Below are 18,186 nucleotides of genomic sequence, written 5' to 3' on the forward strand. Positions count from 1 at the left end.
GTCACCCTCTTTGTATCATTCCCCATCGACTGGATGACAGGGGTCTTAGAGATAAGAACCTGTCTTGTGCATGTGTATTTTCTACCGACTAACAGCCTGAGAGCCTTGCAGTCAGGGCCTAATAAGTATTTGCCGATTCGAATGGCATCAGGTAGACAGCTGTTCATCAGCTTCAGGCAGCGCATCATCTGACTGGAGACATATCTATAAAAAAGACCCAGAGTGCCAGTATAGACATACGTATACTTCGGAATTCCTATAGAAGCCACTCTACTTAAATTCCAAGTGAGTATGTGTGGATGGAGTCATCATCGAGGTGGTCTTACCATTTCTCAGCCCCTCTTTCCTTGGATCTTCCATGAAGAGCCTTCCAAGTGGTGGCGGTGGACTCTGTTGCTCTCGGGCCATTCCTTCCCGGTGTGCCCACACTACCCCCCAGAAAGCAGGCAGGAAACAACCCTGGGTGACACCATCTGCCAAGGATTCAGCGTAACTCCCTGGGAGATAAGCACCTCTGATACCCATTTCTAGAGGGAACTGCAGAGACTGCCAAAGTATTTCAGAAGTTCAGAGCATGCCAAGGGTGGCTTGCTTCTTCCCCGGTTTCTTACACGAACATCTGTGTTTTGGGAGGTACCTTGCTCATTATGTGGGGGCCTCTGGGCATCAGAGCAAGCCAATCAGAGGCCCGGAGCAGCTCCAGAGGTCCACGTGAGTGCCCGCTGAGAAGCATGGGGACAAGCTGGACGTGGGGGGCTGGGCTGAGGGGCCACACGGGTCTCCCTCAGATGCTTCATGCCGCGTTCCCTTTTCCTCAGGGGTTCCCTGCACGGAGAATGACTACAAGCTGTGGTCACCATCTGATGAGCGGGGCAACGAGTGCTTGCTGGGGCACAAGACGGTTTTCAAGCGGAGGACGCCCCACGCGACGTGCTTTAACGGAGAAGACTTTGACCGGCCCGTGGTTGTGTCTAACTGCTCCTGTACCCGAGAGGACTATGAATGGTGGGTCCCTCTTGGATGCCTGGTGACAGGGTTGTGTCTTACTCAGACTAGGGCGTGGCCCCTTCCCTTGAGGGAAAGAAGGCACTCATAGGAAGTAATATTTCTTTTTTTTTTTAAATTTTTAAATGTTTATTTATTTTTGAGAGAGAGACACACAGAGTGTAAGCAGGGGAGGGATGGAGAGAGAGAGGGAGACACAGAATCTGAAGCAGGCTCCAGTCTCTGAGCTGTCCGCACAGAACAGGATGCGGGGCTCGAACCCACGAATGGTGAGATCGTGACCTGAGCCAAAGTTGGACGCTTAAGCAACTAAGCCACCCGAGTGCCCCAGAAATAGATATTTCTTAAGCATCTCTTATGTGCCAGGAATGGTGCTAGGCACTTTTTATATTGGTTAATCGATTTAATTCTTGCAGCTACGAAATGTGGGAGAGGACTTACAGCCTAGGGAAGCTGCCATAGTGTATTTAGGAACAGATCACTCTGGGATTTATTTCCATGAGGGCAGCTTCAAAAGGGAACACACTCAAGCTTCCAATGTAAGTAACTCCTTTTCCTTAGGAGCCCTATCCTATAGGGAGTGTATTTCTTGATCTGCAGTGAGGGGATGTCAGTGCATATGTGTTTGTATCAGTCCTGGAGCAAAGTACCCAAGGTAGGGCTGAGAATGGTGACAACATAAGAAATGACAGGGGCACAGATAGCTGTGGCCCTAGAGGGAAAGCCGCAGGAACCTTGGAGGAGGAAGGGGTGCTTTTATTGTGATTATCGGCAGGAAGGAGGCTGATTTGGGGAAGTTCTTGGAGGATGCACTGTTAGAGATGGGCCTTCGGGAAGCACCTGGATTTGTGGACAGGAACATTCTGAGAAGATATGGCAGCAGTGGGGAGGCGGAGGGGCGGCAGTGAGGTCATTGGCAGTTTGGCTTGGATGACTGGTCGGTATGATGTGGGGTCAGTGAGTGGAAGTGGGTCTGGTAGGTAAGGGTAGCGCAGAAGGGGGTGGGGACCTTATTCTTTAAGCAGCAGGAGGTCTTTGAAGACTTTTGAGGAGAGTCAATGATCAGAACAGAGCTTAGTTTCGGAGGATGATTCTAGCAGTAAAGCACATTGGGTCTGGGAGCCCCCAGGCAGTCCCTCAAGTCTGCCTGAAATCCAGCATGAAATCACCCCAGGCTGGGCGGGCTGTCAGCAGAGAACATGGGTATTGAACTAGGCATGTAACTCATTTCTCAGGAGTTGCTGAGGCACAGAAAAATTAACGTTTGCTTTGGGAAGCCCCTCTTATCTTGATGAAAGCCAAGAGCCTCTGATACGTTCTAGCCCAGAGATTGGAACAGGGTTACGGAGCTAATGTCTTAGGCTTTGCAAGTCATACAGTCTCTATTGGGGGCATCGCAGCTGCTTGTAGGAGCACAGAAGCAGCCACAGGTGAATGGGGAAGCCTGTGGGCCCAGAAAGCTCTGCTTACAAGAACAGCTGACCAGATCGGGCCACCTCCTGCCCAAGACCTTGCTTCTGAAACTCGAGCGTGTGTATTTACCACCTGGGATCTTGTTAAAATGCCAGTTCCGACTCTGGCTCTGGGGCTCTCTGTAGCTGTGCCAGGCTCTGAGTGGCCCTGAGGCTGCTAATCTGCAAACCCATCCTTTGAACAGCAGGGTTTTAGACCGGACAGGACACACATTCTCTTTGAAAGCCATGTGGTTCTGAGATAACGGCATAGACCCTTGCATTGTGAACCCACAGAGCTGTTTGACGTTCCCAGTGATGTCAGTTCCGTGCCCCTCTGCTACCCTGTGTCCTCCCTTAGATGCCCCCAGATTGTAAGTTTTACTCTGAGAGCTTTTCTGGCCTCAGGTCCCCAACTGTAGAGGCCCTAATCACGGAAAAGGTTGTAGCTCTCCCTTCCCTCTTTTATCCCCACTGACTGCTTCAAAATGAAATAATAAACTTGTAAGAAATTCTAACACCTTTTCTTCCCCTCAATGACCCCTGCTATGCTTTTTCTCTAAAATCTGCTCCTTTTCTCCCAAAACAACAACAGAAACACCACCCAGAGGCTGGTGTGCCTTCTTGGTAAACTGGCTCGGCTCTCACTGGCCTACCACGCTCATCCCAGGTGACTCATGGAAACCCAGTAGGTGCCGAGTCTTCGTTATGGCCAAGGGAAGCCGCCTGTCTGGCCTCTCACAGGGTTAGGCTTGAGGCCAGATGGGATCGTGAGGGTGATGCCCCACGAAAATGATAAAGAGTGTGTTGATTTCAAGGCCTGTGTTTGTGTAGCTGCTAGAACAGAGCTGGTAGAGCTGTGCACCTCTTGGGAATTCTGGGTGGCCCTGGACCATGGCAGTGAGAAGGGGGGTGGTCTGAGGTGGACGACAGCAGGGGAAATGAGAACGAGCAAGCTTATAGTTTCTGTGCATTTGTTCCGCCATTGAGTGACAGCTACCTGTGAAAGTCCGGTTGCTTCTGACAGTCCTTTCTGACATATGGCCACTGGCCACTATGTCCCTTGATTTCAGAGTTAGTTTTTTCAGAAGCTGCCTATTAGGCCGTGGCCAACAGATTGCAGAAGCCAAGAATAGGTGTCTTGCCTTTGGAAGCAAATAAGTGATGGGCTGATACTCCTCTTAGCCCCGAGAAAGAATAAGCAGCCGTTCGGTAAAAATGACCTAATTTGATGAAGGAGAGGTGTTCCACACAGTAATAAAACTCTCCCTTCTGAAAAATTCCTGCTAAATGTGGATTATGGCATAATGAACACAAAAACCACTTAGGCCAGTACCTGTCAACACTTCTCATGGAGAAAGTGTTTAATAAGTATTCATTGGACAAAATTTAAAAAAAAAAAGAGGGGGATGCACCTGGGTGGCTCAGTCCGTTAAGCATCAGACTTTGGCTTAGGTCATGATCTCATGATTCATGAGTTCGAGCCCCACATCGGGCTCTGTGCTGACAGCTCAGAGCCTGGAGCCTGCTTCAGATTCTGAGTCTTCCCCTCTCTCTGCCCCTCCCTTACTAGAACTCTCTCTCAAACGTAAACAAACTTTAAAAAAATTTTTTAAAAGTAAGTATTCATTGGACTTCATAGAAAGGAAGCCCTTCAAATAGAGCATGCCAATGTGGAGAATCTCTTTGAGCTCTAATTTAGGGTTTGGGCCAAGCTTCAGGATGTAATGTAGTGCAGCTGCCTCCTCTTGGCGTTGTTCAGTGCTGGAAAGGGCAGAGTCGGGACTGGACCTAGCGTCCCTGGTTCCTACTCCAGGGCTCCGCCCCTCGAGCTGGGCGTTTTGGCAGAGATGTGGCCGCCAAACTGTGGAAAGTCTCGTGGACCAAAGTGTTGTGTCCTGAAGTGCAGGATGAGACACCCATGGTGGTTTTAGGTAGTGCATGGACATGGTCTTAAATATTACTGAATCTTTACTTTTAAAAAAAGGTGATTCTTTTAAATTTCCTTTATCATGCTTTTAAGCATGTCAACGAGAAAGTATCACTAGGTGCTAGTAACTCTTTAGCATTTGCTAATTCCTCTTAACACAGAGAGGGTAGACCCAGAGTCTTTGGGTGAGGAACTGGACCCAGCTAAAAAAAACTAATATTATTTTGTTTCTGATATAATGATTTGTATTGCTTTTGTTTGTGTTTGGCATATGATCGTGGTTTTCCAATCACGGTTCAAATAGGAAGTTTGTATTGAAAAGGCATTAGTATAAAAAAGGAGTGTTCTTCAAAGGGACATCTTTAGTAACTTATAATAAGCTGGCGGATTGGGTTGGTATTGGCATGTCCCCAGCACACAAGCCGTCGGCCCTAACAAACCCCAATTGCCTTTTCAGTGACTTTGGCTTCAAGATGAGTGAAGATCTGTCATTAGAGGTCTGTGTTCCGGATCCTGAGTTTTCTGGGAAGTCATACTCCCCTCCTGTGCCTTGTGCTGTGGGTTCTACATACAGGAGAACAAGAGGGTATGTCTCACAAAGGTCACCCTGCAGGGGACACGTCTGCACTGAATTCAAGAAAGCAGAGAAAGCCACCCTGGCACCTTTCATACTCCAAACGCTTGGATTCCGAGCTAGCAGGTCTCAGGTAGTTTGGGCAATATTTAGAATTAGGATGTTTACAAATGCTTCTACCCTCTGAGGAGAAAAAAAGCAAACCTGTAAGCTTCTCTGTAGCTCTAGCCGTAGGTTAAGTCATGAACTTCAGCAGGGACGCATCTTCATAGAACTTCGCGGAGGAGATATATGTAAACTCTTGCCCGGGACAGTCTTCCCATTGTCTGGGCTGCCCGGTGTAATTATAAGCAGAACCGATTGAGAATGATGAACCATCCAATAGGGAAACGAAGAGATGGATGTGGATAGGAAATAGATTTCCAGGTACAAAGGCTTAATGACTATTCTTGGATGTGTCTGACCTCTCGCTCTTGGGGTGGGGGGGTGACAGCTATCGGAAGATTTCTGGGGACACTTGTAGTGGAGGAGACGTTGAAACACGGCTGGAAGGAGAACTGGTCCCTTGCCCCTTGGCAGGTAAGAGGTGGTTTCTTGCCTTTGTGTTCTTGAGATGTCACTGTGGTGTCCTTATGGTCTCACACTGGTCCAGTCTTGTAGTCCTTCTAACTCAGTGGTGGGAAAGCGTAGAAATTGCAAGCATTGTAGACCTCTGCTTCTCCCCTAACCTTGGTGTCCAAACCAAATTTATTTATAGCCTTATGCCTTCATAGGAACAGAAAATAGGTTTTGAGGGAAATCCCTTTGGGTCACTGAAAAATGTTCATTCAGCATCTCTTGTATCCTAGGCATTGGCAGGGGCCTTTTCTGTGTTCCTTGGTCTGTCAGAATTGAACATAATGAGCTAAGTGGTCTGTCTTAATTTTTACAATACTAATTAAAACGAATACTTTAATGGAATTTCACACGTAATATACTTTTCCACGTGTTGTCATTTTAATCCTTACCACTACCCAGTGAAGCAGATATTACCATGATCTCCATCTTTTTTTTTTTTTTTTTTTAAATAAGGAAGCATGTTCAGAGGAGAGGATTAATCGACCTGTTTAAGGTCACACATCGGGTAAGGGACAAAGTTCAAATTCAGACTCCTAACTAAGCCCCATGCTCTTCCTGGGACATCGCCCAAGTGGCGAGAGAGTGTCATTTGCATTATTTTAGGTGACCGTCATGCGTGCTCATTAGGAAGACATTCTGCGGAGTGAGTGTACGTGCTGTAAGGGGACAGGGTGGTCCAAACGTGCTTGAAGTTGACTGAGTAGCGATGGCACAGGTGGTGGTATTCGCAGCCCAGGCATGAAACGATGATCCTCTCGCAGAGTTCATCTCTCAGCATCTTCCCTTCCCTCCTCTGTTTCTAGTTCTTGTTTGTCTAGGGCTTCCTTATTCCCCGTGCATCCTTCTTCCTGCTCTTACTTCTTGGGGAAGGTAGATGGTTGGGGCTGCTTCTCCCTGTGGTGGTGGTGGCGGCGGCGGCGGCGGTGTCTGCTGGGACAGCCCTCAGTGCCCCACTGAATCACAAGAAGTGTGTGGCCCTCCGCAGGCAGGGCAGATGACACCCCCCCTCCCCCTCCCCCACCCCCACCATCGCTCACCACTTGCCTGCTTGCCCGGGTGTTTTTCCTGCTAAGCTCATTAGTCCCTTAATTTAATCTTCATCATTACCAGAGTAATTAACATCCCTCACTGTGGAGACTTCAAAAGAACACGGCTTCAGCAGATCCCCGCAAATGAGCAGATAATATTCAAATATGCTCCTCACAAGAGCTGTTATCAAGGAGGGTGTGGGTTAGTGGGGTTTGAGTGATTGCTCTTCAGGGCTGGAGTGCCCGCTTTTATCATAAACATTTCTGAAGACGATTCTGTGAGGGACAAAACAGTTTGTGTAAAACCATCTAAACCGGTAAGGGAGCGGTTTTCTTTGCTGGGAGGAGAAAATAGAATAGGGACCAATGTAGAAAGAGCACATTTGTAGGAAAAAAGAAAAAGATGCATGACACAGAAGGCAGGGCGTACCAGGAGAGGGAGGGTTGGTTTCCTAGGGCTGATGGGAGTCACAGCATCTTTGTAAAGATGAGGTGATCTGGGCATCATTTTTTTTTTAACGTTTATTTATTTTTGAGAGAGAGAGTATGAGTGGGGGAGGGGCAGAGAGAGAAGGAAACAGAATCTGAAGCAGGCTCCAGGCTCTGAGCTGTCAGCGCAGAGCCCCACACAGGGCTTGAGCCCACAGGCCGTGAGATCATGACCTGAGCTCAAGTTGGACCCTTAGCTGACGGAGCCACCCAGGCGCCCCTGGGCATCATTTTTAAAAATGAAGTTGTTTTTCTTCCTTTATGATGACTGTAATAACATAGATGTCTAGGCTCTGCCTAGGCTGGGATTGGCCAAGTATTCTGTTCCTTTCCTGAGTGTTGAACACAAAAATGTGAAATGTTCCTCTGCGCCTAATCCTAAGGCAAGTCTTTCTGGACTCCGTCTTTGCCGTAAACCAGCTGATGCTGGTTAGAAGGAAAACCAAAGCCCCAGCATGGGTTTTGCAGATGTTGGAGAGTCAGTGTGGAAGGCTTGCTGCTTGAACATGTCCTCCACGACTCTCTGTGGCAGCTTCGATGAGTCCTTGATTTCCCTGTCACGTATGGGCTTGGCAGTTTTTGTCTTAACGGCCCCCTTAACTGGGAATTATAGTGGGAAGCTTTCCTCAAAATCGAGAAGAGATTTGTTATCATGTGGTGGTGGCTTAGATATTTTTGAAGTAAAATGAGACCAAACTTACCTTTGTTAAGAATTGTACGTAGGGGCGCCTGGGTGGCTCAGTCTGTTAAACGTTGACGCTTGATTTTGGCTCAGGTCATGATCTCAAAGGTTCGTGAGATCGAGCCCTGTGTTGGGCTTTGTGCTGGCAGTGTGGAGCCTGGTTGGGATTTTCTTTCTCCGTCTCTCTCTGCCCCTTCCCTGCTTGTGCACTCTCAAAATAAATAAAAAATCTTTTAAAAAACTGTAGCTAGATGTCTTGTTTTGGGTGCATTATCTATCTACATTGAAGCCTTTGGTACCCGTGAAGCGGGCAGCTAGTACACATGAACTCTCTGAAGGAAGGGAGTCAGAGAGAACAGAAAAGCAGTCAGTCTGCAGGCCTGCAGCAGAGGAATTCAGATCTTGGTCCCGTATGCAACATACTGTCCAAGTGGACGCATAAGATGTGGATGGGGGTGTGTTGCTCATGTCCATTGCTGTGGAAGAATCTAAATATTTTCTGGGCTGTTCCCTAAGTGGAAGAGAGAGAGAGAGTCCTAGCTCTTCCAGTTACTCATTGTCTGACATTAAGTCTGGGCCTCTGGGCCTCTATTTCTGCATCTTAATAAACGACAATGTTGGCATTTTCATTGTAAGAGACAGCATTGTGTAGTGGGTAAAATATGGATCTTGGATCCAGACAGCCCAAGTTCAAGGCTTGGTTCTTCCACGTCTGAGTTGTGTAACCCAGAGTGCGTTCACCTCTGTGCTGTCAGTTTTCTCATTTGTAAAACTGAGTTAATAGCCGCTCTCCCATTAGGCAGTTGTTATGCCCATGAAACAAAACCTGGCACCTAGTATGTACGTCATATAAGTATTTGTTAAGTAGAAATAGAGTCTTCAGGAGGGTTGTGTTGTGAGACATTTTGTACGTATTCAACAACAAATGTATTATTACTGTTTTGAAGATACAGTAGGTTGATGTAATTGCTGCACGTCATTGTGAATAATGTCTGATGGGTGAACAATCAGATTATCCTCGGGTCTCAGTGATGAGGGGTCTCCCGTCAACACGATTATGGTGCCATGTGATACAGTCATATGACGAGGCAGAGCAGGTGTGGGGTCATTATTTTGTCATGCGGGACTCTAAAGCCTTCTAGAAGCGGAGCTTGGAAGTGTGGATGTTCAAGCACGCCTGCTTGGGCATCTGGATTAAAAAAAAGAGGCAGTGCAACAAGGAATACAATTTGCAGACAAGAACATAGGTTTAGAGGGGTGGATGTAACTTGCCCAAGGCGGAAAGGCGATTCCGTTTTACGCATCTTGATCCCTATGCTCTGCCACTGGATCCATGCCATGTGGCCAGTGGGTCTGAGATTTATGTGTGAGAGGAAAACAGGGCAGATGAGCTGGGACCCCCTCAGCACCCTGCAGGCCTACCCACTCTGTTGCTTTGTGTGTCTATGCAGAGGAGAACGAGTTCATCCTGTACGCCATGCGTAAGTCCATCCACCGATATGACCTGGCCTCGGGAGTCACTGAGCAGCTACCTCTCACTGGCTTGCGGGCGGCCGTGGCCCTGGACTTTGACTACGAGCAGAACTGCTTATATTGGTCTGACCTGGCCTTGGACATCATCCAGGTGCGTCAACCCTTGGAGTGCTAATGGGGGCTATGCCTCGTGATCAGCCAGGCCTGATAAGCCTCTTTCCCAATGGCCCATGTATTAGAAACGGTTATTAGAGGGTTTAACTGGTCACTCCTTTCAGAGCCGACTGATGAAAATTTCAGTCTTCTCTTCGAGTATTTTCTCACCCTGCCTACTTCTGTCCTCATAGGAAGGACAGAGGGAGCCCAAGTCTGCAATCTTCCTTGTAAGGGAGGCCTTACTTTTCCTACTGGGAAGATTTTAGGACTAGGAGTGTAGGAAGCATCCTTCTGCCGAAGCCAAGATCCAGTACCACTTGACTTCTCCACAGTCCACGTAGTTATCCACTTCAGCTATTCTAAACACAGCCCAGAACCAGGAAGTGAGCTGTAAAGATCCCCACACAGGCCAGATCGATAGCCATATACTCAGACCCATGCATTTTAAAGGACAGCTATTTGATCTTTATTCATTGCCTAGTGAATCCTTTTTATTTTTTATTTATTTAATTATTTAATTTATTTTTGAGAGACAGAGACAGTGTGAGCAGGGGAGGAGCAGAGAGAGAGGGAGACACAGACTCTGAAGACAGGCTCCAGGCTCTGAGCTGGCTATCAGCACAGAGCCTGATGCGGGGCTCAAACCCACGAACTGGGAGTTCATGACCTGAGCCGAAGTCGGACGCTTAACCGACTGAGCCACCCAGGTGCCCCTGAATCCTTTGTAGAAAAGCAATTCTAACAAGTTTTATCAGGACTTCCAATCCAATTTTACAGTGCCCGGGTTTTTGGGGGCGGGGGGTGGTGTGGGGGATGGACACTGGCAGTGACTGGTGAGTGTAGCCATCGCAACAAGAGCACCATTTGGCCAAGAGCCTCTGAAAGCTGACACAAGAACTCAAAACTAACAGCGGTCTGGTTTCATTTATTTTAAAAGCAAACAGAATCCTGCTTCTCAGTAATCTCCGACCTCGTTACTGTGATACCTGCACAGTTCAGTAACCAACGTTCATAAGAATAATGCAGAGTAATACAGATGATTACACTGTGTTTAGCTATTCTGCTTGAAACAGGAAGCTGTAATATATTTTAGAAAACTTTTATTGAAAACTGGCTTCGCTCATGTGGAAAGTTTACTCATCTAAAACATCGCATCCCTCGCCGGTCAAGCCAGTTACCATCCGTGGGACTGAGTTGGCGCGAGGCCCTCTGAGCATTTCACAGCCTTTGTTCTGTTCTCTCTTCAGCGCCTCTGCTTGAACGGGAGTACAGGGCAAGAGGTGATCATCAATTCCGGCCTGGAGACCGTAGAAGCCTTGGCATTTGAACCCCTCAGCCAGTTACTGTACTGGGTGGATTCTGGCTTTAAGAAGATTGAGGTATGTGTGTCCCATGCTGTCCATATTTAAGCTAGCCAGAGGCGGGCCCGCACCCGAGCCTGAGGCCACATTTGACACCGAGGTGGGAGCCAGTGTGTCCGACTTGTCTGGAAATTCCTTGAGAATTCCAGAGAATGGACCAGCTGAGCCTCTGGAAAGGGAAGAAAAGGGGAATGGTTTCAGAATTCTCGTTCTTTGCCATGAAGATTCCCACATGGGAATGCCTAAACCCATCAGACAGAAATTTCATTAAGCTGCCCTGAATGGTTCTGTTTTGGCTAGCAGCAGCCTGTGGTAGTAACCACAGTGATCATCACAAGCACACCAGAGCATTATTATAGTGCTGTATTATCAATGCTCTAGTATGATTGCAGTCAACTGGGGTCATAAAGACGGTGTCTCAATCACGATCACCACTGTCATTATTAAAGACAATGAGGACTTCCCATGTGCCAAGCCCCGCTGAAACCACTTTGCGTGAATTATGTGATTTACTTTTCACAACAATCCTGTTAAGAGTGGACTTTTTTAAAATGTTTTATTTATATTTGAGAGACAGAGACAGACAGAGTATGAGTAGGGGAGGGGCAGAGAGACAGAGACAGAATTGGAAGCAGGCTCCAGACTCCAGGTTTCAGGGTGCAAGCTGTCATCACAGAGCCCAATGCAGGGCTCAAACTCATGAGCAGTGAGATCATGACCTGAGCCGAAGTCAGACGCTTAACTGACTGAGCCACCCAGGCACCCCAACTAAGTAGGTATTCTTATCCCATTTTACCTGTCTGCACCCTAGCTACCCAAGGCTACACGAGGGTCAGAAATGGCCTCTACAACACCAAAGTCACAATCAACTCCTGGACGTCACTGCTGAACCCATCGTCCCCGCCCTTCTTTGTACTGACGACATGGAGGCCTGGCGTGTGGGTGGTATGAGAAGTGCAGGAGAGGTAGGGAGGCCTAGAGAGTTGAGAGAAGTTGTAAGACGAAAGCCACAAAGCCAAGAGCCAGACCTGGGTTCAGTCTTTATTCTGGAAGCTGAGTCCCTTGGGCAAGTTTTTTATCCACCCAAGCTTCAGTTTCTTCATCATTTATCCACTCAGTGGTTTGACGGGTGCTTTTTCTCACGTGCTTATGTGCCAGGGATGGTTTGAGGTGGCGAAGAGACAGCAGTTGGCGAGATGCACGAGTTCCTGTCGTGACAGAGATTAAATGTTAGTGGAGGCAGCAAACTAATGAGGAAAGAAGTCTGTCAGTTCCGTCAGCGATGCATCCTTCAGAGAAGGTCCAGGGGTGGAGGGCATGGTACAATCGTGTGACTGCACAGTCAGGCAGCATGACATGAGGTGGACAGGAAGTCCTTGAGGATGTGACACCTGAGCCGAGCCCTGAGGACACGGTGATTGACGCCCACCCCACATTGCAGCTGGGGGAAGCGAAGGAGAAGCTGCCCGGTGCCTGGTCCATAATGAGTAGTGTGTTGCTGTTGCTGTTTCTCTCCTTTAATTGTGTGTGGTCAGCACTTTGCCAGGTGCTGGAAGGACACAGTGCAGCCTAAGTGCCCACACTCTCACAGCGTACAGCCCAGGTTCCGTTTGTGCAGAATGGTGAGGTGAGTCCCCAGCAAGAAGTGCTGATGCTCGTTGATCAAGGCAGGTCAGAGGAGTTAAGCTGAGGAGCTGGGCCTGGAGGTGAGATGTGAAGGAAAGACACGATTTGATTATGGAGCAGAGGAGAGGCCCAGGAGGGGACACAGTGAGAACAGATGAGGAGGAGGAGTACCTCAGGCCTGGAGACCCATGAGAAGGCCAGCCTCACCAAAGTTGTAGGGGCTGAAGTGGAGGAGACAGAATATGGAGGGCAGAGAATGAACAGTCTGTAGAGACTCTTTTTTAAAAATGGAAAATTTTTCTAACATTTATTCAGTTTTTGAGAGACAGAGACCGAACACGAGCAGGGAAGGGGAAGAGAAAGACGGAGATGCAGACTCTGAAGCAGACTCCAGGCTCTGAGCTGTCAGCACAGAGCCGGACGCGAGGCTCAAACTCATGAACCTCGAGATCATGACCTGAGCCAAAGTCAGACGCTGAACTGACTGAGCCACCCAGGCGCCCCTGTGGAGACTCTTAATCATGAGGCAGGGACATTGACAGTTTGTTTTGTGGACAGTGTAGGAGCTACTGGTGGCTTTGGAGCCTGGAGTGACGTAGGTGGGTTACTTTGTGCAGTTCATCACGCCCCAGACCTGCGGCACAGATGACAGTGTGGCTCTCCTGTCAGACCATGTGAGAATTGTCCCGTGAGCCAGAGGAGGGAACAGCTCATTCAGACCCCACATCAGGGCGGGTTTTCCAGATGCGCCTGCAGGGGAATCAGGCAGTCGAGAGGTCGCGTGTCTGTAGGCAACGGCCCCACAGGAAACTGTGACGTGGGCCTTTCAAGGAGCTCCCGTCCACCTTGGCCTTCCACCCACGGCTCCCACCCCCTTTTCTTTGTCAGGTAGCTAATCCAGATGGTGACTTCCGACTCACGATTGTCAACTCCTCTGTGCTTGATCGGCCCAGGGCCCTGGTCCTCCTGCCCCAAGACGGGTAAGTGTGGCCCCGGAGGAAGTCCGCATGTGTCGGGTGACGCAGCAGACAGATTCTCGTGGAAATGCAAACTGTTGGCTGCAAACTTCTGTCTGATGATGGTAGTTGAAATGATCTGTTGACTTCTGAGTTTTGAAACCAGAGCTCAGTCATCTGGTCAGGTAACTCCACTCCATTTTCGTTCACCAGCATCTGCATCCCTGCACCCAGATGTCTCACATCTGTGGGGTGTTTCTCCAAGAAAAGGTATTATTGGAAGAAAGTCTGTCCATCATAGTCAGGCCTGGTTGGATATCATGAGGATCGTTACCTGGAGTTTGAGGCATGATGCAAACATTTGATCCCTTCCATCTCTTTCCTGTGTCCCCACACCCCCAGCTTGGGTGGGTTTTTTTTTTTTTACTAACAATTTGTATGCACCTGGGAAATGCAAAGGTGCTGTTTATTAATCTCTTAACTTAAAGAAGCATAGCTAAAAGGAAGTTCTGGATTAGGTTTTCAACCCTTCTGGTATTTATGATGGAGAATTAGATCTGCTTTCTAAAATAAAAAATATATAGGTGCTTGATTAAAAATGTTAAGAGAATGGAGGCTTATGAAATGAAAACTATTTGTTTCCTCCTTTCTCACTCATAACCCTTCTCACTCACACTTCCGAGGGGTAATCGTGATTAGCAGTTTCTTGTGTATCTTTCAGAATTCTTCTTTACTCCTATTCAACTGTATGTCCTTAAAGCACATGTACATGCTCACACGTTAGACAGAATTGTAGGGTATTTGCTGTTATGCACATTTTCAAAACAACGTGGTTTGAAGATGATGTTTACGTGTGAGCACTCGCAGATTTTTCAGGCTTCATAATACTCTTTTGTGTATACCACAATCTGTAACTTTCTCTGTAGATTAACATTTTGGTGTGTAGACATATGTATCCACTTAAAAGTGTGTGTGTATCTATATACATATAATACATGTATGTGTACAGGTACATGTATATACTTGCTGGTAAGAACAGTGCCATGATGAATATCTTTGTACTTTGTCATCACGTAACGTGATTATATCTGTAGATAAATTCCAATAAAGGAATTGCTGGGTGAAGAAGTTAAGTGGTTTTAAGTAGGACAATTACAGATTATAATAATAATGTTGAACTCACTGGCCTTCTGGTTGTCGATCAGCCCCTTACATCTTTGGGGTAGAATCTGACCCCCCTCTATCCCCATGTCCTATGTGATGTGTGTTCTTTCCCGGTTTTGACCAGGGTGATGTTCTGGACTGACTGGGGGGAGCTGAAGCCTGGAATTTATCGGAGCAACATGGATGGTTCCGCTGTGCTGCGTCTTGTGTCTGAGGACGTGAAATGGCCCAATGGCATCTCTGTGGATGACCAGTGGATCTACTGGACAGATGCCTACCTGGACTGCATCGAGCGGATCACCTTTGATGGCCAGCAGCGCTCCGTCATCCTGGACAACCTCCCCCATCCCTATGCCATCGCTGTCTTCAAGGTGGGGTCTCCTTTGCTCCCCGCTTGGGCCATCTGTTAGAACTGGTAAAGAGCTGCTATTGCTTTTGCAGAGATGCTGGTCTGACTTCTAGAAGACCGGCTCAATTCCCAATTTGAGACTGTTTTCTTGAGCGCATGTGGGAGGATTCCAGAGTTGCCAGGGGTCCAGGCTGCTCACTGTTCGAATTTCAAAAGATTAAAAGTTGAGGTTGTTTCACAGAAAGAACCTCCATTTGCCCTTCAGTGCCAGTAGTTGGGGCTCAATGACCTCATCTCTTGAGAGGCTTGTCCTCCTCAAACCCCGATGGCTTCACATGAGCTCTGTATCACCTGTGTTGCCTGTCGCTTCTGCTTGACTCTAGAAAACAGAATGGATGGCTTTTCCCGACACTGGGAAGCAGATTGTGAACCGAAGGCCTGGGCTGTGCTCACCCCTGAAGGCTTATCTGATAGTCTCCTTCGGGCCACACCTTCTATGTGGCTTATTGGTGGTGAAGTTTGGATAAAACCACTGCCTTGCATTTCAGTGGAATCTCGATGAGGTCGGTCCTTCACCAGTGAATGTCAGGCGTCCCCCGCATGGGCAAACCCCTGCCCTCATGGAGGGTCCAGAATGGGAGACCCAAGGAGCTGCGCTAATGAGCAGAGGTTTTCTCTTCCAGAATGAAATCTACTGGGACGACTGGTCACAGCTCAGCATCTTCCGAGCCTCCAAATACACTGGCTCTCAGATGGCCATTCTGGCAAGCCAGCTCACGGGGCTGATGGACATGAAGATTTTCTACAAGGGGAAGACAACTGGTAAGGCTGTGTCCCCTGCTCAGTCTCTCTCTGTCTGTCTCTCATGGAGCTCTTGAGAAAGGGGCTGGGCGTTGGTAATCTCCGCTCAGACAGGATCTGGCAGCCTGCGTCTTCATTGTCACGACAACATGCACATTATTTAATTTCTTCCTAATGACATCTTAATTTCTCTGCTAATGGTACACACACAGCTGGAAGACGGCATGTGTTTGCCTGCCTCGTGTGTGATCCTTGGTGGGTAATTAGACCTTCCTCCCCTGCCTTCGGCCTCTGACTGATGGGTGGTGTGGCTTCTGTTGCAGCTCGAGAGTCCCCGGCGTGCACTGAATCCCCGCCTCGTGGCCTTACAGGGCGCAGTGCTGGGGTGGGGGTGCAGACGCTTGCTGCCTCCTGACGGGAGTCCTGTCTTGTTCTCTGGTTGTCCAGATGACCTGTGGCTCACTGAGCACCCTGCCTCCCTCGTGATGCTACGTGTCATTGTGTGATGCATTAATGAATGCGTCCCACCTGCGACTCTTAGGCCCCATGAAGGAGGCGATCATGTCTCTCCTTTTTTTTTTCCTCTTGGCCTCCACACTTTTGCCACTGCCTAGCACTTCGTAGGGCTCAGTATTGTTGAAAGAGATCGTGGAAAGGGAAGCGCTGCCAGCGGATAGAGACAGTAGCTGCTTTAAAGATTGTCGGCGGAGGCTTCAAGAGCTGCTTGGTGCCTGTGACCCACTGGTCCTGGAGACCGAGGCTCTTCAACAGAAAGCCTCCTTCCTTCTTTCCTTCCTTTTCCTTCTGCTTGCCACCCCGTACTGTTGGCTCTCCAGGAAAGAGAGCAGGATGCTCAGGGAAGAATAGTCCCTTTAAGAAGCACCCTGTCTATCTCAACGGGATTAAATAGCATCCCGGGTCTGCTGACTCTCCTTTATTGACAAACTGCTAGGTTTCCTGGTTTGAACTAGAATGTTGACATTGTGTAGTGGGTTCTGGCTGGCCCTGTGCTAAGAGAAGATTGTCAAAGGCAAATAATACAGTGACAGATACCATTGTTATCTGGGGAAGACCAGTGGAGACAACATTGAGAGCACCCTTAGAAAACCGAAAGAATGCTGGAAACATAAGTCTGTACTCTTGTTCTGTCTTTGCAACTGACCCATGATGTGGGCGGAGGTGGTACTGTGATCCATGGATCATAGATTAGTGAATGGCATCTCAGAGGTGAATTCGCTCTCTCAGAGGTCCCTGGCTGGCTTAGGAGCTGGGCTTTCGTTCCAGTTATGCCACAGAACGGAAGGGTCACTCTCTTCTTGGAGGCGGTGCCTGTTTGAAACAGGGAGAGAAGAGGGACTCAGCTTCTCAGCTGCAGGGGCTGAAACCCGGGGCCTTTGTCCGATGGAGGACCCCCACCCTTACTGATGGGCACCGCTAGCCAGCCGAGTGAGTTGTCAGCATTCCTCTGGATTAGCACTTGGTCCAGAAAGCAAGTCTTCCTTTCAATAAGTGCTTGTAAGCACGTGTTATGAGCACAGGGCAGTGCTCAGACTATTATATGACCCTTGAGCTCCGCCCTCCCTCGTCTCAGCTGGCCGCTTGCTTCATTCCAGCTGATGTCAGTCACAGCCAGGTCCTGGGGGGGAGGTGTTTGGGGAACGGGCTGTAGTCCAAGCACTTGCACAGGTGGTATACCAGGGCTGTGCACACACATCTGCGAGCCTTGCCTTAGGCGTGATTTCCCCTTTGTGCCTCAATGAGCCCCCTTCATTTAAACTGTCCAGGGTAATTCTGGGAGTCTGGCTGGGATCTGGGTGGAGGAGATGTGTGCCAGTGAGCAGCACACAGACTCGGGCCTCAGGACCAGTGACTGCCGTCTCTTTGCTCCTTCCTCCGTTTGCCTTCGGGATTCCCTTTTCCTCCTTTGTGTAAGCAGGGTCCTTGCAGCCGACCTCCTGCCCACAGACACAGGGCCAGAGAAACAAGTCCATGATCTCTCAGACGGGCTGGTTTAGGTTAAATGAGCCCTTTTGAAATGGCACCTGGCTGTCAGCACTGCCTGTATGCTGCAGGTGCCTCTTGGCCTTGAACTTGCTTGCTCTCACCTGGCTGCTTTTTGGGACCATGTTTTGCATGTTCGTGATCCCTGGTGCTCGTCAATCTTTATTATTTTTGTTGTTGGTTCCTAACACATGGAGGACTGTCTGTTAGCTGAGGGTAAAATAATAATGGAGATAATAACCTACATTTATTAAGGGTTTCCTGTGTTATCAGCACCACACTAATGTGCTTTGTGCTTTTTGAATGGCCTCAGTTAACCTTCCCCAAATCCTTGTGTATTAGTAACATTGTCAGTTTGTAGATAAGACCGTGAAAGTCAGATTCGTGTTTCTATGTCATATGTATATTTAAGTGGTAAGAATTTGCATCATGGCCTAATTCGCTCCCCAGCTTGACTTCAACAAGACTGTTAGGCTCTGCTCCTTCTGTCATCTGTTGTTGGAATAGCAGTGCCCTGGTATA

The 18,186-nt window shown here is 48.4% G+C and overlaps 1 protein-coding gene across 2 annotated transcripts in view; it reads left to right on the forward strand.

Moving 5' to 3' along the window:
- Nucleotides 1–18,186, forward strand: part of SORL1 (sortilin related receptor 1) — a 172,919-nt gene that overhangs the window by 88,305 nt on the left and 66,428 nt on the right. For both annotated transcript variants that reach the window (XM_039228694.1, XM_039228695.1), the window contains exons 14-21: nt 819–1,005; nt 4,844–4,972; nt 5,454–5,539; nt 9,229–9,401; nt 10,654–10,785; nt 13,282–13,373; nt 14,638–14,884; nt 15,546–15,684. In XM_039228694.1, the coding sequence (XP_039084625.1) occupies nt 819–1,005; nt 4,844–4,972; nt 5,454–5,539; nt 9,229–9,401; nt 10,654–10,785; nt 13,282–13,373; nt 14,638–14,884; nt 15,546–15,684 (1,185 nt within the window). The remainder of the gene's footprint in view (nt 1–818; nt 1,006–4,843; nt 4,973–5,453; nt 5,540–9,228; nt 9,402–10,653; nt 10,786–13,281; nt 13,374–14,637; nt 14,885–15,545; nt 15,685–18,186) is intronic.

This window comes from Hyaena hyaena, unplaced genomic scaffold, assembly GCF_003009895.1.
Source record: "Hyaena hyaena isolate Hyena2069 unplaced genomic scaffold, ASM300989v1 scaffold_34, whole genome shotgun sequence".
Classification (NCBI taxonomy): domain Eukaryota; kingdom Metazoa; phylum Chordata; class Mammalia; order Carnivora; family Hyaenidae; genus Hyaena; species Hyaena hyaena.